General features: G+C 44.8%; 1 protein-coding gene across 3 annotated transcripts in view; it reads left to right on the top strand.

The window, feature by feature from the left end:
* LOC139576506 (dual specificity testis-specific protein kinase 2-like) overlaps nt 1–18,202 on the top strand; it is a 31,991-nt gene extending 13,789 nt beyond the window's left edge. For all 3 annotated transcript variants that reach the window (XM_071402682.1, XM_071402683.1, XM_071402681.1), the window contains 6 exons: nt 2,266–2,314; nt 4,739–4,888; nt 15,061–15,234; nt 15,391–15,474; nt 15,694–15,780; nt 16,203–18,202. In XM_071402682.1, the coding sequence (XP_071258783.1) occupies nt 2,266–2,314; nt 4,739–4,888; nt 15,061–15,234; nt 15,391–15,474; nt 15,694–15,780; nt 16,203–16,319 (661 nt within the window). In that variant the 3' untranslated portion in view covers nt 16,320–18,202. The remainder of the gene's footprint in view (nt 1–2,265; nt 2,315–4,738; nt 4,889–15,060; nt 15,235–15,390; nt 15,475–15,693; nt 15,781–16,202) is intronic.
* The last annotated feature ends 4,029 nt before the right edge of the window (nt 18,203–22,231 follow it).

Raw genomic sequence — 22,231 nt, 5'->3', positions numbered from 1 at the left:
ATCTTTATACTGTATTTATATACACAAGCATTTCGCTACACCCGCAATAACATCTGCTAAACATGTGTATGTGACAAATTAAATGACATTTGATTTGATTTATATTATGCTGTACACTCTCAGAAATGTGTTCTTAAAGGGGCACAAATGCTTGTCACTGTAGTACCTTAAGTTATAGGTACGTAATTGTACCTTTGCAGTTTGTACCTTAAAAGTGCCAATAGTGTACCTTAGGTAGTACAGGCAAGGTAGTACAGGCACAAAAGCGTACCTTTGGAAAAAGTACAAATCTGCTTGTTTAGGGTACCACCACAGTGACAAAGCCATTTGTTCCTTTTAAATGGCAAAAATTGGGTGTTGTTTTAACACTGTAGGGTGTATTTACCTCTAAAAAGTTTTTGAGGGTATTGTTTTAACACTGTAGGGTGTGAAGGCTTTTTCCCAGTGTGCCTTTCAAGTAAATTTTTTTGTTTACCCTAACAGTGGTCTGAAACTTTTGGTTTGCCGGACACATCGGGCAAGTCACATTATGTTGTCTTGTAAAGTGATATGTTATTCCTATTGGAATACAGGCAGAGTTAGGATATCCCAAAATGTAAAGTTTTAATCACCAACAACATATATTTAGAATGACTGCCAAGGTAGGAAAAATTGATAAATGAGACTACCTAAAACCATCTAAAAAGGGAACAACCATCTCTGTAACAGGCCCAACTACCAACAGATTGGATTAGAAAAAAAATATGTTATTTATCTTTGTGTAGCGTAATATCAATAAATCAATCAATCAATGTGCATGCAAAAACACACATATTGAAACAAACAATTCTAAAAATCAACCTACAATAGAGCATGCTGGGAAATATGATAATGATTGGCATGGTTTTTGATAGTCACGTAGGCCCATTCTACCCCTATGAAGTGGTTACATAAGGTGTGAAGGCATAGTGTTTGTCCAAGCAATCTTATTAGCCTTTTTGCAAGGTCACAGTATCAGCAGGTATCAAACAGCACAGTTTATCTGCTGATGTCAGAGCATAGAGAGCCGTGATAAAAGCGTATCTGAGTCCAGTACAATATGTACCTGGCACAGACAGGCCATCCATCCCTCTGTGAGTGGGCACTACTCAAACAAGGATGTGAAAGCATTGTCTTCCTCAGACACGGTGGTTGAATCCCAAATGGACCCTATTACCCACAAAGTGCACTTTTTTTTTTACCAGGGCCCATATGGTGCCATTTGGGACAAATTCACTGTGTTTGAGGAAGGCAATGTTCTCAGGCTCCGACGTCAGAGCAATATAATAAAATGGAGACTGACTTGTTCATGTAATTAGTAATAACCTTTCAGTGAAGGATGGTGTTTTTAGGTTGTTAATCTCGGCAGCCCAGGCAAGTTTCTCGACATTTTGTCTGTCCACAAGAGATGCTGCCTTGAAGGTCAGCATCCCGGAGTCGCCTCTTCACTGTTGACATTGAGACTGGTGTTTTGCTGGTACTATTTAATGAAGCTGTCAGTTGAGGACTTGTGAGGCGTCTGTTTCTCAAACTAGACACTCTAATGTACTTGTCTTCTTGCTCAGTTGTGCACCGCCCCGGTGTGTGGGAGGCCCCTCCCACTCATCTTTCTATTTTGGTTAGAGCCAGTTTGCACTGTTCTGTGAAGGGGGTAGTACACAGCGTTGTACGAGATCTTCAGTTTCTTGGCAATTTCTCGCATGAAATAGCCTTCACTTCTCAGAACTAGAATAGACTGACAAGTTTCAGAAGAAAGTTATTTGTTTCTGGCCATTTTGAGCCTGTAATCGAACCCACAAATGCTGATGCTCCATATACTCAACTAGTCTAAAGAAGGCCAGTTTTATTGCTTCTTTAATCAGGACAACAGTTTTCAGCTGTGCTAACATAATTGCAAAAGGGTTTTCTAATGATCAATCAGCCTTTTAAAATGATAAACTAGGATTAGCTAATACACCGTGCCATTGGAACACAGGAGTGATGGTTGCTGATAATGGGCCTCTGTACGCCTATTTAGATATTCAATAAAAAATCTGCAGTTTCCAGCTACAATAGTCATTTACAACATTAACAATGGCTACACTGTATGTCTGATCAATTTGATGTTATTTCAATGGACAATTTTTTTTAGCTTTTCTTTCAAAAACAAGGACATTTGTAAGTGACCCTAAACTTTTGAACGTTAGTGTATATTCTGAATTTCATTATGTTTCCCCATCATAACTCTGTTGTTGTCATTCGTTCTAGGTACCTGGGGATCTGTGTGAAAGAAGATAAACTCTACCCTATTTTAGAGGTGATTGTTACTTTCTCCACCTTGGATTCATGACATGTTCACACTAGTGAGATAAGTGAGGAGACACACTAATGTCTATTTCTGAGTCATGTACTGTACATATGCACACAATTAGGAAAACAACCTCTCATTCAATGTCAAGAAAACAAAGGAGATGATCGTGGACATCCACATCGAAGGGACAGCCGTGGAGAAGGTGGAAAGTTTTAAGTTCCTCGGCGTACACATCACAAACAAACTGAAATGGTCCACTCACACAGACAGTGTGGTGAAGAAGGCGCAACAGAAGTTTGTCTTGTCACCCAAAACCCTGACAAACTTTTACAGATGCACAATCGAGAGCATCCTGTCGGGCTGTATCACAGCCTGGTATCACAACTACACTGCCCTCGACCGCAAGGCTCTCCAGAGGGTGGTGCGGTCTGCACAACGCTTCTCCGGGGGCAAACTGCATGCCCTCCATGACACCTACAGCACCCGAAGTCACAGGAAGGCCAAAAAGATAATCAAGGACAACAACCTCCCGAGCCACTGCCTGTTCACACCGCTAACATCCAGAAGGCGAGGTCAGTACAGGTGCATCAAATCTGGGACCGGGAGAATGAAAAACAGCTTCTATCTCAACGACATCAGACTGCTAAACAGCAATCACTAACTCAGAGAGGCTGCTGCTTACATTGAGACCCAATCACTGGCCACTTTAATAAATTGATCACTAGTCACTTTATACAATACACTCTAAATAATGCCACTTTAATAATGTTTACATATCTTACATTACTCAAATCACATGTATATACTGTATTTTATACCATCTATTGCACCTTGCCTATACCGCTCAACCATCGCTCATCCATATACATATTCTCATTCACCCCTTTAGATTTGTGTGTATTAGGTAGTTGTTGGGGATTTGTTAGATTACTTAGATATTACTGCACCGTCGGAACTAGAAGCACAAGCATTTCGCTACACTCGCATTAACATCTGCTAACCATGCGTATGTGACAAATAAAATTTGATTTGATATGCAAAAGTATATGGACACCCCTTGAAATGGGCACACGGCCATGCAATCTCCATAGACAAACATTGGCAGTAGAATGGACTTACTGAAGAGCTCAGTGACTTTCAATGTGGCACTGTCATATGATGACACCTTTCCAAAAAGTTAGTTTGTCAAATCTCTGCCCTGCTAGAGCTGCCCTGGTCAACTATAAGTGATGTTATTGTGAAGTGGAAACATATAGGAGCAACAACGGTTCAGCCTCGAAGTGGTAGGCCACACAAGCTCACAGAACGGGACCGCCGAGTGCTGAAGCACGTAGCGCGTAAAAATCGTCTGTCCTCGGCGGATGCAACACTGAATACCGAGTTCCAAACTGCCTCTGGAAGCAACATCAGCACAAGAACTGTTCGTCGGGAGCTTCATGAAATGGGTTTCCATGGCCGACCAGCCGCACACAAGCCGAAGATCAACATGTGCAATGCCAAGCGTCGGCTGGAGTGGCGTAAAGCTCACCACCATTGGACTCTGGAGCAGTGGAAACGTGTTCTCTGGAGTGAATAATCACTCTTCACCATCTGGCAGTCTGACAGACGAATTTGGGTTTGGCGGATGCCAGGAGAACACTACCTGCCCGAATACATAGTGCCAACTGTAAAGTTTGGTGGAGGAGGAATAATGGTCTGGGGCTGTTTTTCATGGTTCGGGCTAGCATACTATGGCTTTCTAGATGATTCTGTGCCTCCATCTTTGTGGCAACAGTTTGGGGAAGGCCCATTCTTGTTTCAGCATGACAATGCCTGTGCACAAGGCAAGGTCCATACAGAAATGGTTTGTCGAGATCGTTGTGGAAGACCTTGACTGGCCTACACAGAGCCCTGACCTTAACCCCATCAAAACCTTTGGGATGAATTGGAATGCCAACTGCAAGCCAGGCCTAATCGCCAAACATCAGTGCATGACCTCACTAATGCTCTTGTGGCTGAATGGAAACAAGTCCCCGCACCAATGTTCCAACATCTAGTGGAACGCCTTCCCAGAAGAGTAGTGGCTGTTGTAGCAGCAAATGGAGGACCAACTCCATACTAATGCCCATGATTTTGGAATGAGATGTTCGACGAGCAGGTGTCCACATACTTTTGGTCATGTTGTGTATATAAGGTTGGGTTGTGTGTCTGTGTGAGTGAGCCCCTTCATCTGGGAAAATATGGCCTGCAGCAGCCAAAACATGTTGGTTTTTCACTTCAGTTTGCTACTCAATTCATGCACGTTGGTTGGAGAGTAAGGTAGTGGCAGTGTTCCGTTTCCTTTGAACTTAAACCTAATTTCCAGGTCTGTTTTAGTAAGTGAGGATGATTGGTCTCTTGGTCTGTTCTCAGTTTGTTAATGGGGGCTGATGGGTTGTTTATCTGTTGCAGTATGTGAGTGGGGGCTGTCTGGAAGAGCTGTTAGCCAGGAAGGATGTGTCTCTGTGCTGGAGGGAGAAGGTGGACCTGGCCTGTGACATCACCAGGGGAATGATCTACCTGCACTACAAGAACATCTATCACAGGGACCTCAACTCCAAGGTACAGTAGACCAGGGACCTCAACTCCAAGGTACAGTAGACCAGGGACCTCAACTCCAAGGTACAGTAGATCAGGGACCTCAACTCCAAGGTACAGTAGACCAGGGACCTCAACTCCAAGGTACAGTAGACCAGGGACCTCAACTCCAAGGTACAGTAGACCAGGGACCTCAACTCCAAGGTACAGTAGACCGGGATCTTCAACTCCAAGGTACAGTAGACCAGGGACCTCAACTCCAAGGTACAGTAGATCAGGGACCTCAACTCCAGGGTACAGTAGACCAGGGACCTCAACTCCAAGGTACAGTAGATTAGGGATCTCAACTCCAAGGTACAGTAGACCGGGGTCCCCAACTCCAAGGTACAGTAGACCAGGGATGTCACTGAAAAAAGGAAAACTGCACGCACATCTAATTGTAGATTATTGTCGTATTTGTGGTGAATAGACCAAAAGGTAACCATTTATGAACAGGAACAGTAGGAAGGTCCACACTCAGAAAAAACAGTAGGAGGTGACATCTCACACACTGGCTGTCACTGAATTGGCATCCTATTCCCTATATAGTGCACTCTTTGACATCAGGAAAACCCCTACTCTTACGTCAAACGTTTGCAACATCAGTGCTGTGGCAATATGTAGTGATCCCACTGGCTGGTCTCCATTGTAAAAGAGGTCTCCTGATCTCCTGAATAAATAAAGGTTAAATAAATAGTTTTTTGCTGTTGTGGACAATGCAGGATAAGGTTGAATTGAGGCTCATTCAGTAGTCAGACTGAAGCTGAGGATAACTCTGTCCCATGTGGAAAAGACAGCAGCGTAGAAAAATCTTTTGACTCTCTCTCCCGGTTGCCAGGTTCCACAGAAGTGCAGGTCAGTTATGTTATGCAGAGGAGCCGAGCAACAAGCACAGTCCATTGTCATGCTAATGTCCTCCCACTCTGAGCAGTGTTATTGTACACACACACACACACATGAACGCACACACACACAGGGTTGGGGAGTAATTGATTACATGTAATCGGTTACATGTAATTTGATTACTAAAAACCTGTAACTGTAATCAGTTACGTTACCAGCTCACACAAAAATAGCCAATTACAGATACTTTTGAAAAACGAAATGATTACTTAATGGATTACTTTTAAAATCAGAAAGGATGTTTGCGAGAGAAACAAATATATTATGACACCTTTCTGTTTTCTCAATACGTAATTAGTAACCATAACAGATTACATTTAGAAAGTAACCTAACCAACTCTGCACAAACACACACACACACACACACATCCAGCCAGCCAGCCAGTCTCGCTTAATCTGGGAAAGTAGGATCAGTGAGCAGTGAATCAATAGTAGAGGCCCATCACCCATCCTCTCTCTCTCTCTCTCTCTCTCTCCCCCTGTACAAGTCTTCACAGCGAACCCTCTCTTTCTCCCTCGCTGCTCTAACACTGGGAACACTGATGGTGACACTGGCGTGTTCCATATTGACGTTTAGCACGTCACCCAGAAAGACAATCCATTTGGCTCTGGTCTCAATGGTGGCATTTTACCGGAAACAAATTGGTGTTTCTACAACATAATACTGTTGTTTTTTACCCCCTAGACACCCCCCACCGGCATCGTTAGAGCTGGCACTAGGATGCAAACATCTATCTTATGACCAACAAACAATTGCTTTCTTCACAATTACAGAGTCTTTCGAAAGAGCACTGTAAGGATGTATGACAGAAGCCTATAGACAAGACGAGGCATCTTCTCATGTGCAATCTCTTTCAATCGTGAAAGAAGACACTTCCCTGCCTATAAATAACAAAGGATCCAAGCCAGACATGCAAGGTCATTCACTATGTCCAATAAGACATGTGCAGGGTATTTTCTGAAGAGGTAATGTTAGGTTAAACCAATCACTGCTTCAGTTAGAGACATGAGGTTTGGCTGCACAGCGCAGGGCTTCGGACATCTCTCCTGTAGAAGCAGTCATTACAGTGTAAAATGACCAGGGTAAGGAAAGGCATGGTGGATGGAATTGCAAACATAGATCATTTTAGTGAGCTTTACAAGTGAGCTTTACATCAGTAACTGGAATCCAGAGTTAGCTCTGAAGGTCAAATGGCACCCTATCCACTCTAGTGCACTACTGGGATCATAGGGCTCTGGTCAAAAGGAATGCACTGTATATGGAATAGGGGTACCATTTGGGACACAGCCTTAGTTGCAGTTCATGCCAATTCCTCAGAGTTCCAGTGGCACAGACTTTTATTATTTTCCCTCAAACTCTCCATTCTAGATCTGTTCCTTTCTCTGGCTCTGGGGTGAGGGCCCATGCTAAATTTAGCGGTCAGGTCTGGTGCTTGGAGCGATCTCCAGATAATAACAGGCTACTGAATGGAAACGCTGGAGCGGGAGAGAGGGCCTGTGGCTCCCTCTATAATGGGATCCAGATGCTTAGGAGACGTCAGCCAACAGGGCCCTCCCCTCACTCCCTCCCTCCGCCTGCTTTCCCTCATCAGCAGTTCCTGCTCTGCTCCACACCCCTGTCTGCCTGCCTGCCTTTCTGCTTGTCTATCTCTCTTGGGCTGTCTCTGCTCCATACCACCGTCTGCCTGTCTGTCTGCTTGCCTGTCTACCTGCCTTCTTATTGCCGACTTGACTCTCTCTCCGCCTGCCTGTCTGTCTGCCTTTCTACACCCTAACCGCTCTGCCTGCCTGACTGTCTCTCGGCCTGTCTGCCTTTCTGCCCTGCTTGCCTGTCTCCCTGTCTATATTTCTGTCTGTCTGCTTGCCTGCCCTGCCTGACTGACTGTCTCTCTGCCTGCCTGTCTGTCTGTCTGTCAGTCTGCCTCTTTACCTGCTTGGCTTATGTAACCACTCCACTATTGAATCTTGGGTCTTCTATAGTAGCTTACCTACTGTTACTGAGCCCAGGCCCCAGTCATCTCCCATGCACTCTCTCCACACTTACAATAAATAGTTATGTTATGGTAATCACCACTGTTACGAATCCCTTTGGCCCGACAGTCTAGGGGGGATGGTAACGAGACCCGTAACATAACTCATGCAAATTATAGTAGTGAAAAAGTAAGAGTGAGAACGAAATAACCACAGACAACTAAATTACCGTCAAACACTCATGGTTTATTTGAAAACACACAGTAATGGGGGGGGGGGGGGGGGCTGAGCTGGACCCAAGGAAAGACATAAATGTATGCCCATGGGCGACTTGTCTTGGTGCCCCCTTTTCCCACCATCAAACAAACAGTAAAACACCCTTACCAAAACAATACTCACAGGTGGGGACAAAGTGACATGTAGTTGCAAAAACCAAATACGAGATCTACAGACAGATGGCATTGACAGAGAGATTGCGCTCTAGAGAAAACAACAGACAGGGTTTTTAAACCAAGGGAAAGGGAATGTGATAGGGTAAGAGAAAAGGAGCAGGTGTCTTCTGATTAGCGACTGATTGGGGAATGATGAATGCCACCTGTGAGGGGAGAAGGCGAGAAAAGAAATACACACACAGGATACCTGTATCCGTAACAACCACCGAACACACAGTTGGGCTTTGTTCTCTGTAAGCATAGATGCCAAAGCAGGTGGATTATCACCTCATTAGCCCACCAGCAGAACCCAGGTCAGAACTGAATCATTTAGCATGGCGGGGAGGTGATGAGTGCAGATTCCATTGAGTCAGGCTATTTAAGAGTGTCTGGTCTGGCTGTCTGGTCTGGGGTATCCCCTTCATAATGGCTTCGTCCCAAACGGCACCCTATTTCCTAGACCAGAGCCCTATGGGGCACATACAGTTATCTGCCTATACTATGGAGAGAATTAAGAGTTGTTCCATGCCATGTCTGTCATCACGTTTTCTCGGCTTTCAAAACGCCTGATTTGTTTTGCTCAGGTATCTAAAGCATCAAGTAGACCTACAGACAAGTGTAATGTTGAACGCATCAGGTTGAGGATCATGTGTGAGATTCCAAGGCAGAGAATGTTCAGTTGAGTTGTCTGTATATTCAGACACATTTGCTTTACTCAATAAGTTGTGTTGCGGTATGGTAGAACTTGGTTATTGCTGTGATCGTACTATAACAGTGTTACACTACCCTCTGCTGGCAAGCAGATGTCCTAACAGAAAGGCTTAATGGTGGCAGGACTACTGTAGTGGGAAAAAGGGACTGAATGAAATCACCTAAATATGTTGTTTATTTGGCTGGATCTAGCCATGTCATGTTGAAATGTCTTGGCGTACTGTTGTGTATTGGGGAAAATAATTTTCTATATAGTATATATTGATACATGCTATTGGTATATAGCATGTGTGGCATTGCCAGGGTTGGGTGTTCAATTCCCACCGTCCCACCCATATGAAAATGTATGCTGACACTACTGTAAGTCAGCATACATGTACACTCAAACAAAATTTTTAAAATATTGTTTTATACTAATACAATTGCTCAGTGAAAGATATTTTGTTCGACAACAAGTCATATCTTTCTCGCTCAGAAAGATAGGGCTCAAACTTATTGGCACCCTCGTTTTCAATACATTGTGCACTCTCCCCTTGTAAGGATAATGGCACTGATCCCTTTTCTATAATGTTTTATGATTGGAGAACACATGCCATATTCTTGATATCACTTGGTCGCCACTTATGGACTGCCCTCTTCAATTCAAACCACAGGTTTTCAATGGGATAGACATAGCAAAATGTAGATTTCCTTGTGGATTTTGATGTGTGCTTGGGGTCATTGTCTTACTGGAAGATCCACTTGTGGCCAAGTTTCAGCCTCCTGGCAGAGGCAACCAGGTTTTTTGGCTAAAATGTCCTGGTACTTTGTAGAGTTCATGATGCCGTTGACTTTAATTTGAGCCCCAGGACCAGTGGATGCAAAATAGCCTCATTACACCAAATATCCACCAACATATTTTACAGCAGGCATGAGGTTCCTTTCTGCATATGCATCTTTCTTTTGACACCAAACCCACCACTGTTGTGCGTGGACAAAGAACTCTATTTTTGTCTATTATGACCATACCACCTGGTTCTTATCCAAGTGCCACAGCCTTATTCTAAAATGTATTAAATAGTTTTTCCCCCTCATCAATCTACACACAATAACCAATAATGACATTGCAAAAACAGTAAAAAAAAAAAAGGTGTGCTAATAAAAATGAAAAATAAACAGAAATATCACATTTACATAAGTATTCAGACCCTTTACTCAGTACTTTGTTGAATCACCTTTAGCAATGATTACAGCGTCGAGTCATCTTGGGTATGACGCTACAAGTTTGGCACACCTGTATTTGGGAAGTTTTTCACATTCTTCTCTGCAGAACCTCTCAAGCTGTCAGGTTGCTGCACAGCTATTTTCAGGTCTCCAGAGATGTTTGGTCGGATTCATGTCCAGGCTCTGGCTGGGCAACTCAAGGAAATTTAGAAACTTGTCCCGAAGCCACTCCTGCATTGGCTTGGCTGCGTGCTTAGGGTCGTTGTCCTGTTGAAAGGTGAACCTTCGCCCCAGTCTGAGGTCCTGAGCGCACTGGAGCAGGTTTTCATCAAGGATCTCTCTGTACTTTGCTCTGTTCATCTTTCCCTTGATTCTAACTAGTCTCCCAGTCCCTGCCGCTGAAAAACATCCCCACAGCATGATGCTGCCACCACCATACTTCACCGTAGGGTTGGTGCCAGGTTTCCTCCAGACGTAACGCTTGGCATTCAGCTCAAAGAGTTCAATCTTGGTTTCATCAGACCAGAGAATCTTGTTTATCATGGTCTGAGAGTTTTTAAGGGTATTTTGGCAAACTCCAAGCGGGCTGTCATGAGCCTTTTACTGAGGAGTGGCTTCCGTCTGTCCACTCTAACATAAAGGCCTGATTGGTAGAGTGCTGCAGAGATGGTTGTCCTCTTGGAAGGTTCTCCCATCTCCACAGAAGATCTCTGGAGCTCTGTCAGAGTGACCATCGGGTTCTTGGTCACCTCCCTGACCATGGGCCTTCTCCTCCGATTTCTCAGGAAGAGTCTTGGTGGTTCCAAACTTCTTCCATTTAAGAATGATGGAGGCAACTGTGTTCTTGGGGACCTTCAATGCTGCAGACATTTTTTGGTACGCTTCCCCAGATCTGTGCCTCGACACAATCCTGTCTCTGAGCTCTACGAACAATTTCTTCAACCTCATGGCTTGGGTTTTTGCTCTGACATGCATTGTCAACTGTGGGACCTTATATAGACAGGTGTGTGCCTTTCCAAATCATGTCCAATCAATTGAATTTACAACACGTGGACTCCAATCAAGTTGTAGAAACATCTCAAGGATGATCAATGGAAACGGGATGTACCTGAGCTCAATTTCGATTCTCATAGCAAAGGTTCTGAATACTTATGTAAATAAGGTATAACATTTTTTTTTGTTTATACATTTGCAAAAATGTCTAAACCTGTTTTTGCTTTGTCATTATGGGGTATTGTGTGTAGATTGCTTTATTTACATTTACATTTACATTTAAGTCATTTAGCAGACGCTCTTATCCAGAGCGACTTACAAATTGGTGCATTCACCTTATGACATCCAGTGGAACGGCCACTTTACAATAGTGCATCTAAATCTTTTAAGGGGGGGGGAGTGAGAAGGATTACTTTATCCTATCCTAGGTATTCCTTAAAGAGGTGGGGTTTCAGGTGTCTCCGGAAGGTGGTGATTGACTCCGCTGTCCTGGCGTCGTGAGGGAGTTTGTTCCACCATTGGGGGGCCAGAGCAGCGAACAGTTTTGACTGGGCTGAGCGGGAACTGTACTTCCTCAGTGGTAGGGAGGCGAGCAGGCCAGAGGTGGATGAACGCAGTGCCCTTGTTTGGGTGTAGGGCCTGATCAGAGCCTGGAGGTACTGAGGTGCCGTTCCCCTCACAGCTCCGTAGGCAAGCACCATGGTCTTGTAGCGGATGCGAGCTTCAACTGGAAGCCAGTGGAGAGAGCGGAGGAGCGGGGTGACGTGAGAGAACTTGGGAAGGTTGAACACCAGACGGGCTGCGGCGTTCTGGATGAGTTGTAGGGGTTTAATGGCACAGGCAGGGAGCCCAGCCAACAGCGAGTTGCAGTAATCCAGACGGGAGATGACAAGTGCCTGGATTAGGACCTGCGCCGCTTCCTGTGTGAGGCAGGGTCGTACTCTGCGGATGTTGTAGAGCATGAACCTACAGGAACGGGCCACCGCCTTGATGTTGGTTGAGAACGACAGGGTGTTGTCCAGGATCACGCCAAGGTTCTTAGCGCTCTGGGAGGAGGACACAATGGAGTTGTCAACCGTGATGGCGAGATCATGGAACGGGCAGTCCTTCCCCGGGAGGAAGAGCAGCTCCGTCTTGCCGAGGTTCAGCTTGAGGTGGTGATCCGTCATCCACACTGATATGTCTGCCAGACATGCAGAGATGCGATTCGCCACCTGGTCATCAGAAGGGGGAAAGGAGAAGATTAGTTGTGTGTCGTCTGCATAGCAATGATAGGAGAGACCATGTGAGGTTATGACAGAGCCAAGTGACTTGGTGTATAGCGAGAATAGGAGAGGGCCTAGAACAGAGCCCTGGGGGACACCAGTGGTGAGAGCACGTGGTGAGGAGACAGATTCTCGCCACGCCACCTGGTAGGAGCGACCTGTCAGGTAGGACGCAATCCAAGCGTGGGCCGCGCCGGAGATGCCCAACTCGGAGAGGGTGGAGAGGAGGATCTGATGGTTCACAGTATCGAAGGCAGCCGATAGGTCTAGAAGGATGAGAGCAGAGGAGAGAGAGTTAGCTTTAGCAGTGCGGAGCGCCTCCGTGATACAGAGAAGAGCAGTCTCAGTTGAATGACTAGTCTTGAAACCTGACTGATTTGGATCAAGAAGGTCATTCTGAGAGAGATAGCGGGAGAGCTGGCCAAGGACGGCACGTTCAAGAGTTTTGGAGAGAAAAGAAAGAAGGGATACTGGTCTGTAGTTGTTGACATCGGAGGGATCGAGTGTAGGTTTTTTCAGAAGGGGTGCAACTCTCGCTCTCTTGAAGACGGAAGGGACGTAGCCAGCGGTCAGGGATGAGTTGATGAGCGAGGTGAGGTAAGGGAGAAGGTCTCCGGAAATGGTCTGGAGAAGAGAGGAGGGGATAGGGTCAAGCGGGCAGGTTGTTGGGCGGCCGGCCGTCACAAGACGCGAGATTTCATCTGGAGAGAGAGGGGAGAAAGAGGTCAGAGCACAGGGTGGGGCAGTGTGAGCAGAACCAGCGGTGTCGTTTGACTTAGCAAACGAGGATCGGATGTCGTCGACCTTCTTTTCAAAATGGTTGACGAAGTCATCTGCAGAGAGGGAGGAGGGGGGGGAGGGGGAGGAGGATTCAGGAGGGAGGAGAAGGTGGCAAAGAGCTTCCTGGGGTTAGAGGCAGATGTTTGGAATTTAGAGTGGTAGAAAGTGGCTTTAGCAGCAGAGACAGAAGAGGAAAATGTAGAGAGGAGGGAGTGAAAGGATGCCAGGTCCGCAGGGAGGCGAGTTTTCCTCCATTTCCGCTCGGCTGCCCGGAGCCCTGTTCTGTGAGCTCGCAATGAGTCGTCGAGCCACGGAGCGGGAGGGGAGGACCGAGCCGGCCTGGAGGATAGGGGACATAGAGAGTCAAAGGATGCAGAAAGGGAGGAGAGGAGGGTTGAGGAGGCAGAATCAGGAGATAGGTTGGAGAAGGTTTGAGCAGAGGGAAGAGATGATAGGATGGAAGAGGAGAGGGTAGCGGGGGAGAGAGAGCGAAGGTTGGGACGGCGCGATACCATCCGAGTAGGGGCAGTGTGGGAAGTGTTGGATGAGAGCGAGAGGGAAAAGGATACAAGGTAGTGGTCGGAGACTTGGAGGGGAGTTGCAATGAGGTTAGTGGAAGAACAGCATCTAGTAAAGATGAGGTCGAGCGTATTGCCTGCCTTGTGAGTAGGGGGGGAAGGTGAGAGGGTGAGGTCAAAAGAGGAGAGGAGTGGAAAGAAGGAGGCAGAGAGGAATGAGTCAAAGGTAGACGTGGGGAGGTTAAAGTCGCCCAGAACTGTGAGAGGTGAGCCGTCCTCAGGAAAGGAGCTAATCAAGGCATCGAGCTCATTGATGAACTCTCCGAGGGAACCTGGAGGGCGATAAATGATAAGGATGTTAAGCTTGAAAGGGCTGGTAACTGTGACAGCATGGAATTCAAAGGAGGCGATAGACAGATGGGTAAGGGGAGAAAGAGAGAATGACCACTTGGGAGAGATGAGGATCCCGGTGCCACCACCCCGCTGACCAGAAGCTCTCGGGGTGTGCGAGAACACGTGGGCGGACGAAGAGAGAGCAGTAGGAGTAGCAGTGTTATCTGTGGTGATCCATGTTTCCGTCAGTGCCAGGAAGTCGAGGGACTGGAGGGAGGCATAGGCTGAGATGAACTCTGCCTTGTTGGCCGCAGATCGGCAGTTCCAGAGGCTACCGGAGACCTGGAACTCCACGTGGGTCGTGCGCGCTGGGACCACCAGATTAGGGTGGCCGATGCCACGCGGTGTGGAGCGTTTGTATGGTCTGTGCAGAGAGGAGAGAACAGGGATAGACAGACACATAGTTGACAGGCTACAGAAGAGACTACGCTAATGCAAAGGAGATTGGAGTGGCAAGTGGACTACGCGTCTCGAATGTTCAGAAAGTTAAGCTTACGTAGCAAGAATCTTATTGACTGAAATGATTAAGATGATACAGTACTGCTGAAGTAGGCTAGCTGGCAGTGGCTGCGTTGTTGACTTTGTAGGCTAGCTGGCAGTTGTTGACTTTGTAGGCTAGCTGGCAGTGGCTGCGTTGTTGACACTACACTAATCAAGTCGTTCCGTTGAGTGTAATAGTATCTACAGTGCTGCTATTCGGGGGCTAGCTGGCTAGCTAGCAGTGTTGATTACGTTACGTTGCGTTAAAAGAACGACAATAGCTGGCTAGCTAACCTAGAAAATCGCTCTAGACTACACAATTATCTTTGATACAAAGACGGCTATGTAGCTAGCTATGTAGCTAGCTACGATCAAACAAATCAAACAAATATTTTATCAATATTAGAATAAGGCTGTAACGTAACAGAATGTGGAAAAAGTCAAGGGGTCTGAAAACTTTCCGAAGGCACTCTATACTAACATATGATTTCTTATGTCTGTCTCTGCAGAACTGTCTGATCCGTGTGACAGCGCGGGGCAGGGAGGCCCTGGTCACAGACTTTGGCCTGGCCAGAGAGGTGGTGGAGCTGCCGGTTAAAGACCCAGAGAGGAAGCTCTCCCTGGTGGGATCTGCCTTCTGGATGGCCCCGGAGATGCTTCGCGGGGAACCCTACGACCGGAAGGTATACATGCCACCAAGACCCTTCATTGGATAAGATGTGGTTAAGAACACTCTTTGGAGGCTAATGGAAAGATTTGTTTTTTCTTCATTTTCTCGTTGTTTGAACACAGCTCATTGTTGGTTGGATGATTGGTATGTGGTTCTGTGTTGTCATCAGGTGGACGTATTCTCCTTTGGGATTGTACTCTGTGAAATACTGGCAAGGATCCCTGCAGACCCAGAGATTCTACCAAGAACCCAGGTAAAGCTCAACTCTGTTTTCACCTTATGTACCACCGTCAGTGAAAAAGCTTTGTTCATTTTGATATACACTCACACAAACACACATACTGAATAGAGAGCTGCAGGAGACATATAGTACGACTAGACATAGATCCAGGTTTTCTGCCGTGTCCCCTGTGTGGAAGCTCTGCCGTATGCACCATGTGTAATGTCTGCTGTGCATGTGCCTGTTTGACAGGACTACGGCCTGGATGTGAGTGCGTTTAGGGAGCTGGCGAGCGGGTGTCCTCAGCGCGTGTTGGAGCTGGCAACCAGCTGCTGTCTGGTGAGTAGACACAGTGCAGTATAAGTGCAGTTCATGGCTGCTTACAGATAGAGTATACTTTACTGTAGTAGATACAGAATTAGGTACCATAACTTTACTGTAGTAAACGTTACATGGCTGCTCACAGCCTGATGACCAGTATAGAGCCCTAGCTATGTGTAAACTTAAATGGAAAGCCAACATCTCTTTGTCTCTGGTCTGATGCCAGACAGACTTCATATGTCAGAAATAGTATTTCAGGACCCATATTCACAAAGCAGTAGGAGTGCTGATCTAGGATCAGGTCTTTCCTGTCCAAAATATCTCATGTATCTTAAAGACTGATCCTAGATCAGCACTCCTACTCTGAGACGGTTTGTGTATACAGGCTCTGATTTTGTTTTAAACCCCAGACAATCCTTATGTTTCCTCTGTGTTTTCAGATGGAGTCCTTCAGGAGACCGGCGTTCATAGAGCTGCTGGATGAACTGGGGGAGATCGCTGAGACTCTTGAGCCGCCCCCTAACCCGCCCCCTAACTCAGAGCAGACCACTGGGTGAGCAGCCTGGGCTGGCCTGGTCTGGCCGAAGCCCCCGCCCGCCCGCCCACCCATCCATCTGGAGGAAGTTCTGTACTTATATATGGCCTGAATCCCAAATGGCACTCTGTTCCTTGTATAGTGTACTACTTTTGACCAGGGCCCTTTAGAGAATAGGGTGCCATTTGGAACACAACAATAGACAGCTGCACAAGGCCAGGGGACAGAGTTCCCCAGGATGACCTCTCTATAGGGGCTGACCTCTATGTCTGTGCCTACCTACACTGCACCTAAACTGCACCTACAGATGTGTCGGTGGGTGGATCCACAACTTTAAAATTCAAGACTGGTGGATTGATGAATGGAAAATACTATATGTGTCTTCTTGAAGAGAGTGTTTCTTTGGAAGCTGGAAGACTTTACTTAACCAGTTCACACACTTTGTGTGCAGTTGAATATTTTACCTAGGGGGATAGCAGTTGGGCATAATTTTGTTTAGCGACACGTCTCACCTTATTTCAACGTTCTTTCCTTAAATTCATCTAATATTTCAACTTTTTGTTTCAGTTTGTGTTGTTGTTTATGGCAGTATTTTTGTGTTGACGATACAGACATTAATCTGTTGATGTCTTTCCTTCCACCGTTGTTTTCTATTGTCTATCTAGCTCCAGTTTCTATTGTTTATTCAACTCTACCTAAATGACCAGACTCTAGAGAGACGGCATGTTCAATACTCCACGACACTTCTTTTCAGACATGAAATTGCCTCTCTCAGTTCAGTTAGCTGCGCTGTGGATAGAGATGTTGTTGTTCACAGCCTACAAGGAGCTCAACAAAGACATCCCCACGGCCCTGATTCTGACCTGCTGCCATCAGTTCAGCTAGCTAGCACAATGCAGACGCCAGGCTGATGCCAGTGGGTGGGTACACAATGTAACAGAGTTTGATTCGTAACCTCACACCTCCGCTTGAAATGTCCCTACGCGTGCTATCAAATTGGAACCTTTTCTATTGGCTACCTACTGTTAAGCAAACACAGTGGCACTTTACATACAGTGGATAGGTCTAACATTAGCTACAGTACAGTAATACTCAATTCATTGTCCCTGAGCTCACTCTACCTGGCCGAAGATCTTATTTCAATAGATTAGTATTTTTTGTTCTTATATACAATGTAATACTTTTTTTGTCCTCAGCATGTTTAAATCATCTGTCCTATTTATTTATTTGTCCACTTTTTTTGCAATCTACATATGCACATTTATATTCAGGTATCTACAGTATCAGGTACTACTTTTGATATCCAATATCCAATCTGATATTTCTTGTCAATGAATAGCATGTGGCTGTAAATCTTGCCCATAGTTGCCTGTAGTTTTTAAGCGAAATGTAAAAAGTGCTGACACGTAGGAAAGTCAGCCAATAACAACTGTCTGTGAGATCTTTCCAGTGAAGTCAATGCTCTTGCCACGTGACCAGTATTTACCAGTGAATGTGGGCTCATCTCAATCTGATGTTTCAAGTATCACTTGAAGAGTAGAGATAGCTTTTGTTGTTGTAAAAAAAATTGTTTTTATTGAGCTATTTTTTTTTATTTTTTTTATCATATCCAATAATAGTCCAAATTGAACCATCTAGACGTTCCTCCTGTCATAAAACTTTTTCGAATTTTAGATTTTTAAAATATTATTAAATATTCCCCTCCTCCCCCGCTCTGGCAGGTCTTTGTGATATTCTATGAAGGAAGTTCTTACTTTATTTGGACTTTGTGTACCATTACTCTGAAAAGCTAAATACATTTGTAAGAAATGGAAAATAGGCATTTAAAGAAAAAAAGTAATATTTGAAACATGTACGTGTATTTTACAAATGAATTGCTTCTTTCAATAAAAGTTTTTTCTAGTACAGGGTAAGATTGAGGTGTGTTTGGCATAGATTGGATCTTACATCGTCAATGGCGGTCTAGGTCCAGAAGTGTAACTACTGTATAACAACCTTGTTGGGGGTCAGAAGTGGCATTGCTTTCATGTTTGGTTACCTTGGCAACTCCCCATCTCCTCAGGTGTCCTTGACCATGCTAATCAGATTTCAGACTGGCCCTAAGCTCTTTGAGGCTTGGTCATTGGCATAGTTAATTTACAAAGTGATTAAGATGTACTGTACGTAACATCTTTATCTGAAACATCTGGGTCTTGCGAAACGTTTTGAAACTGAAATTAGCTAGCATTTTCAGGTGGTACCTCCCTGCCTACTGAACAATGGTCCTAGTACCTGGTCTGGTTGTTCTCTTCCTGTTGTGTGAACAAACAAGCTGCATCCCTCTATAGTGCACTACTTTTGACCAGAGCCCCATGGGCCGTGGTCCTATGGGCGGTTGTCAAAGGTAGTGCACTATAAAGGGACTAGGGTGCCATGTGTGAACACCAGGAAGTCATACAAGGCCCAATCTCTCTCCAGGTGAGCTGTTATGAAGAGGTAATATTAGTGTCACACCAGGGAAGAGGCAGCTGTGCTCTCAGAGCTGCCCATCATTCAGATGGATGTCCTGGTCTTCACCTCTCTTTCAGCTTGTGTCCCTTTCAAAATTACAATAATGAATAGATCTATACTGATGAATTATGCAGAAGGACTGTTTCTTGCTGATGGTTTTGTCTGATGAAGCTTTGTTCCTTCCACACAATGTAAGGGCTCTGGCCCTTGAGATCAAGGCTTTTATCCCTCTCCTCTCATACAGGGGTGTTTATTAGGAGCCGCCGTTGTTTATTATATATCTGTGTGGTGTTAACCTGAGCAATAACACAATCTGATAGGAACTGGGACCATTGGGTTTCTCTCTCACAGCGGTTTGGTTTTATGGGGACGCATGGGGAAATGCATGATGGTGTTTTAAGAAGCATAATTAGTTAGGATGATCTGTTTCCTTTCTATTTCATTCAGGCTCGTGGTAATGGCTGGAGTAGTATTTGCGGAATGGCATTAAATACATCAAACACATGGTTTGATGCCATTCCATTGGCTCCGTTCCAGCCCTTATTATGAGCTGTTCTCCCCTCAGCAGCCTCCACTGAGTAGCGGGTATGTGAGTGTTGTGTAGTTGTAAGTAGTAGTTTACCCAAAATTCAAGTCTTGCATTATGTACTGACTTAAACTGCCCACAAGGTTGTAGCGTTTCGTAAAATATGTTTTGAAAGACCACGTTTTTGTTAGCTTTTCTCCTGGGAATAAGGGCCTTACTTGGTTGCTTCTGCTCAGTTGTATTCTTCCCTGTAGTCATTTTATAGCAGGATAAGTATAGTATAACTTTTGTGAAATAGTTGTGCATCAAATTCAAACCCCTCATTTCCGTGCAAATGTGCTTTCACACAAATATGTTTACTGGTCATAATGTTTGGCTAAAAATGCCTTCATTCAACAATAGCTTCATTGTTGTTCCCCTTTCATCTTCTACTGGTGTTCCGCTGGGGTTTAGGGATGATGTCACTCCATTTATTGCACGTATGCAGGTCTTTGTGAGGTTGTTCCTTGTGTGACTGTGGTGAGCCGATGCGGTAATTGTTTGCACAGCAAATATATATATATTTAAAAAAATCTGCAGAGAGTTGAATAATTAAACACTATGAGGCAATATCTCTTTTATTAGATTGTGCTGTGCTGAGCACAAAGAACACTGGTACCATGGGTATATGGGGAGGTGTGATAACTAAGGAAATAGATTCTACTAAGGAAATAGATTCTACAGCACACAAAAATCTACACAAACTAAAAGCATAGATTAATAATAACCTTCAAATAAACCATAAAAGTGAGTTGAATTTTTTTTTTTTTTGCATTGCACAAAATATGTGTGCCAAAGCATAACCTGAACTGTTTTTACACTGCACAGGGAAATTCACTTGTTTTTTTTTTTACTTAATAGGGCAGATACAGATTTACTTAAGACTGGGCAGATACAGTAGAGTGAGTTTCTGGGATTCAGTAAATCGACCAAAGCTTAATCACCACTTGAGATTGACCAGGCACTGCAGCCGTCACTTAGCCTACTGAACCAAGTAAGCATTGGTATAAATGTCATATAGGCTATTGAACTGTGCACGTGTGTCATGTGTGTGTGTTGATGTGTGTGTGTGTGTTGATTTGTGTCCATGTATATATGTACAGTCAGTGTCAATGTGGTAGACAGCAACATGAAACCAGTGATCGATGAAGAGCCTGTAAATGTCAAACCCAGGCATGAAAGCGTACTGGAAGGGTCCCAAATGGCACCCTATTCCATATAAAGTGCACTACTTTTGACCAAGGCTCACAGGGAGCATGAACAAGTATGACGTCAATCCATATTCATGGCTGTACACAGACATGAATATGACCTCGAAGGTTCAAATAAGAGAAATGATGCATAAAAGCTGTGTTGTCAGAGACAGCTTCAGCGATGAATCAATAAGTACAATAATACGTTTTGGTGGGTAGAATAAGGGGCATGCTGCTAGGGTCAGGGCGTGTGTCAGCGAGATTGAATGCCTGCATGTTCCCGAGCTAGAAACTGGGCGTGTGTGTGCATGCACGTGTGTGTGCATGTGTGCGTGTGTGTATGTGTTTACAAAGTAGGTCAGGGAGAGACTGGAGGTGACCCAACATTTGTAAATGAAACCAGAATCAATCAGGAAGATGGATTGGAGGGAGTGCCATGGAGAATATTTTTCTGTACATCATATATGTGTATATGTATGCACACATGGCTCTGTCTCTTTAGATAAAAGCCTTTCCTAAATGGCATATGCAGTATTACTGTATATTACAATTTCCTCTCAGTCATAAAATCAGATTTTACGAGGCAGTTAACTGCTCTGTGTCCAATTAAGGTTACTAGATAATTTATAGAATGATCATTCCAAGAAAAATGGGAGAAACGTGGTGAAGTGGTCTGCATGCGTTATTGAAGCCCTCAGAAAGTATTTCATTCAATTCAACCCCACGAGGTCCACAGCTAATTCATTCTGCCCCAGCACCACCACGACCAGTAACCCCTAATGTGCTGAATGGAGCAGAATGCAGAGTAAATGAATGGGTCTGATGAGATGTTTCAGTGTTAATCGATATTGGGGAGGGATAGATCTATAAACCCTGCTTCTAGGAGTGAATCTGTCTGCAGGACCTACAGCTAGAGGTCACAGTGACTGCGTCCCAAATGGCACCCTATTCCCTACACCCAAATATAGTGCACTGCATACGACTCTGGTCAAAAGTAGTGCACTATATAGGGAACAGGCTTCCATTTGGGACGCAGTCATTATGGATGGACCAAGGGGAAGGGAACTCTGTCATTGGTATTCTGGGAAGGATCTCTCCTCTCCCGGCCGGCCCAGTACTTTCGGTGTAAATGGGGTTGTACATTACTGTTGTTTTCGGTAATTGAAGTGCCGTGGTGACAGAAGATTTACTGTTCTGCCAATAGCAGACGTTTGAAGATAGATCAGAGCTGGCAGAGCCCTGGCAGATTGTGTTGAGCTCTGCGACGGAGTCGTTTGTTATACGATGACCACTGGCCAAGTCCTTTCAGAGTCAAGTGGGAATGCGGCGGAGAGTTGAGGAGTGAAACATAAGCAAACAGGGAGAAGAAGAATTTTGCCCTGCCATAGAGAGAGGGAGGATATGCAGAGACAGAGAGATGAGGTAGAAATAACCTTTGAATGACACAATTAAGATTGTCATATCTTCCAAACTAAGTGTACTTTTAGGTGTTTCAACATGGCTGTACTTTAAGACATTCTTTTTACCTCTACATACAATGCATTCGGAAAGTATTCAGACCCCTAGACTTTTTCCACATTTTATTACGTTACAGCCTTATTCTAAAATGCATTAAAAAAAAAAATTCTCTCATCAATCTACACACAGTACCCCATAATGACAATGCAAAAAATAGGTTTTTAGAAA

Source organism: Salvelinus alpinus, chromosome 5 (assembly GCF_045679555.1).
Source record: "Salvelinus alpinus chromosome 5, SLU_Salpinus.1, whole genome shotgun sequence".
Classification (NCBI taxonomy): domain Eukaryota; kingdom Metazoa; phylum Chordata; class Actinopteri; order Salmoniformes; family Salmonidae; genus Salvelinus; species Salvelinus alpinus.
The sequence above is the reverse complement of the archived record's forward strand: the minus strand, read 5'-3'. Positions and strand labels throughout refer to the sequence as shown.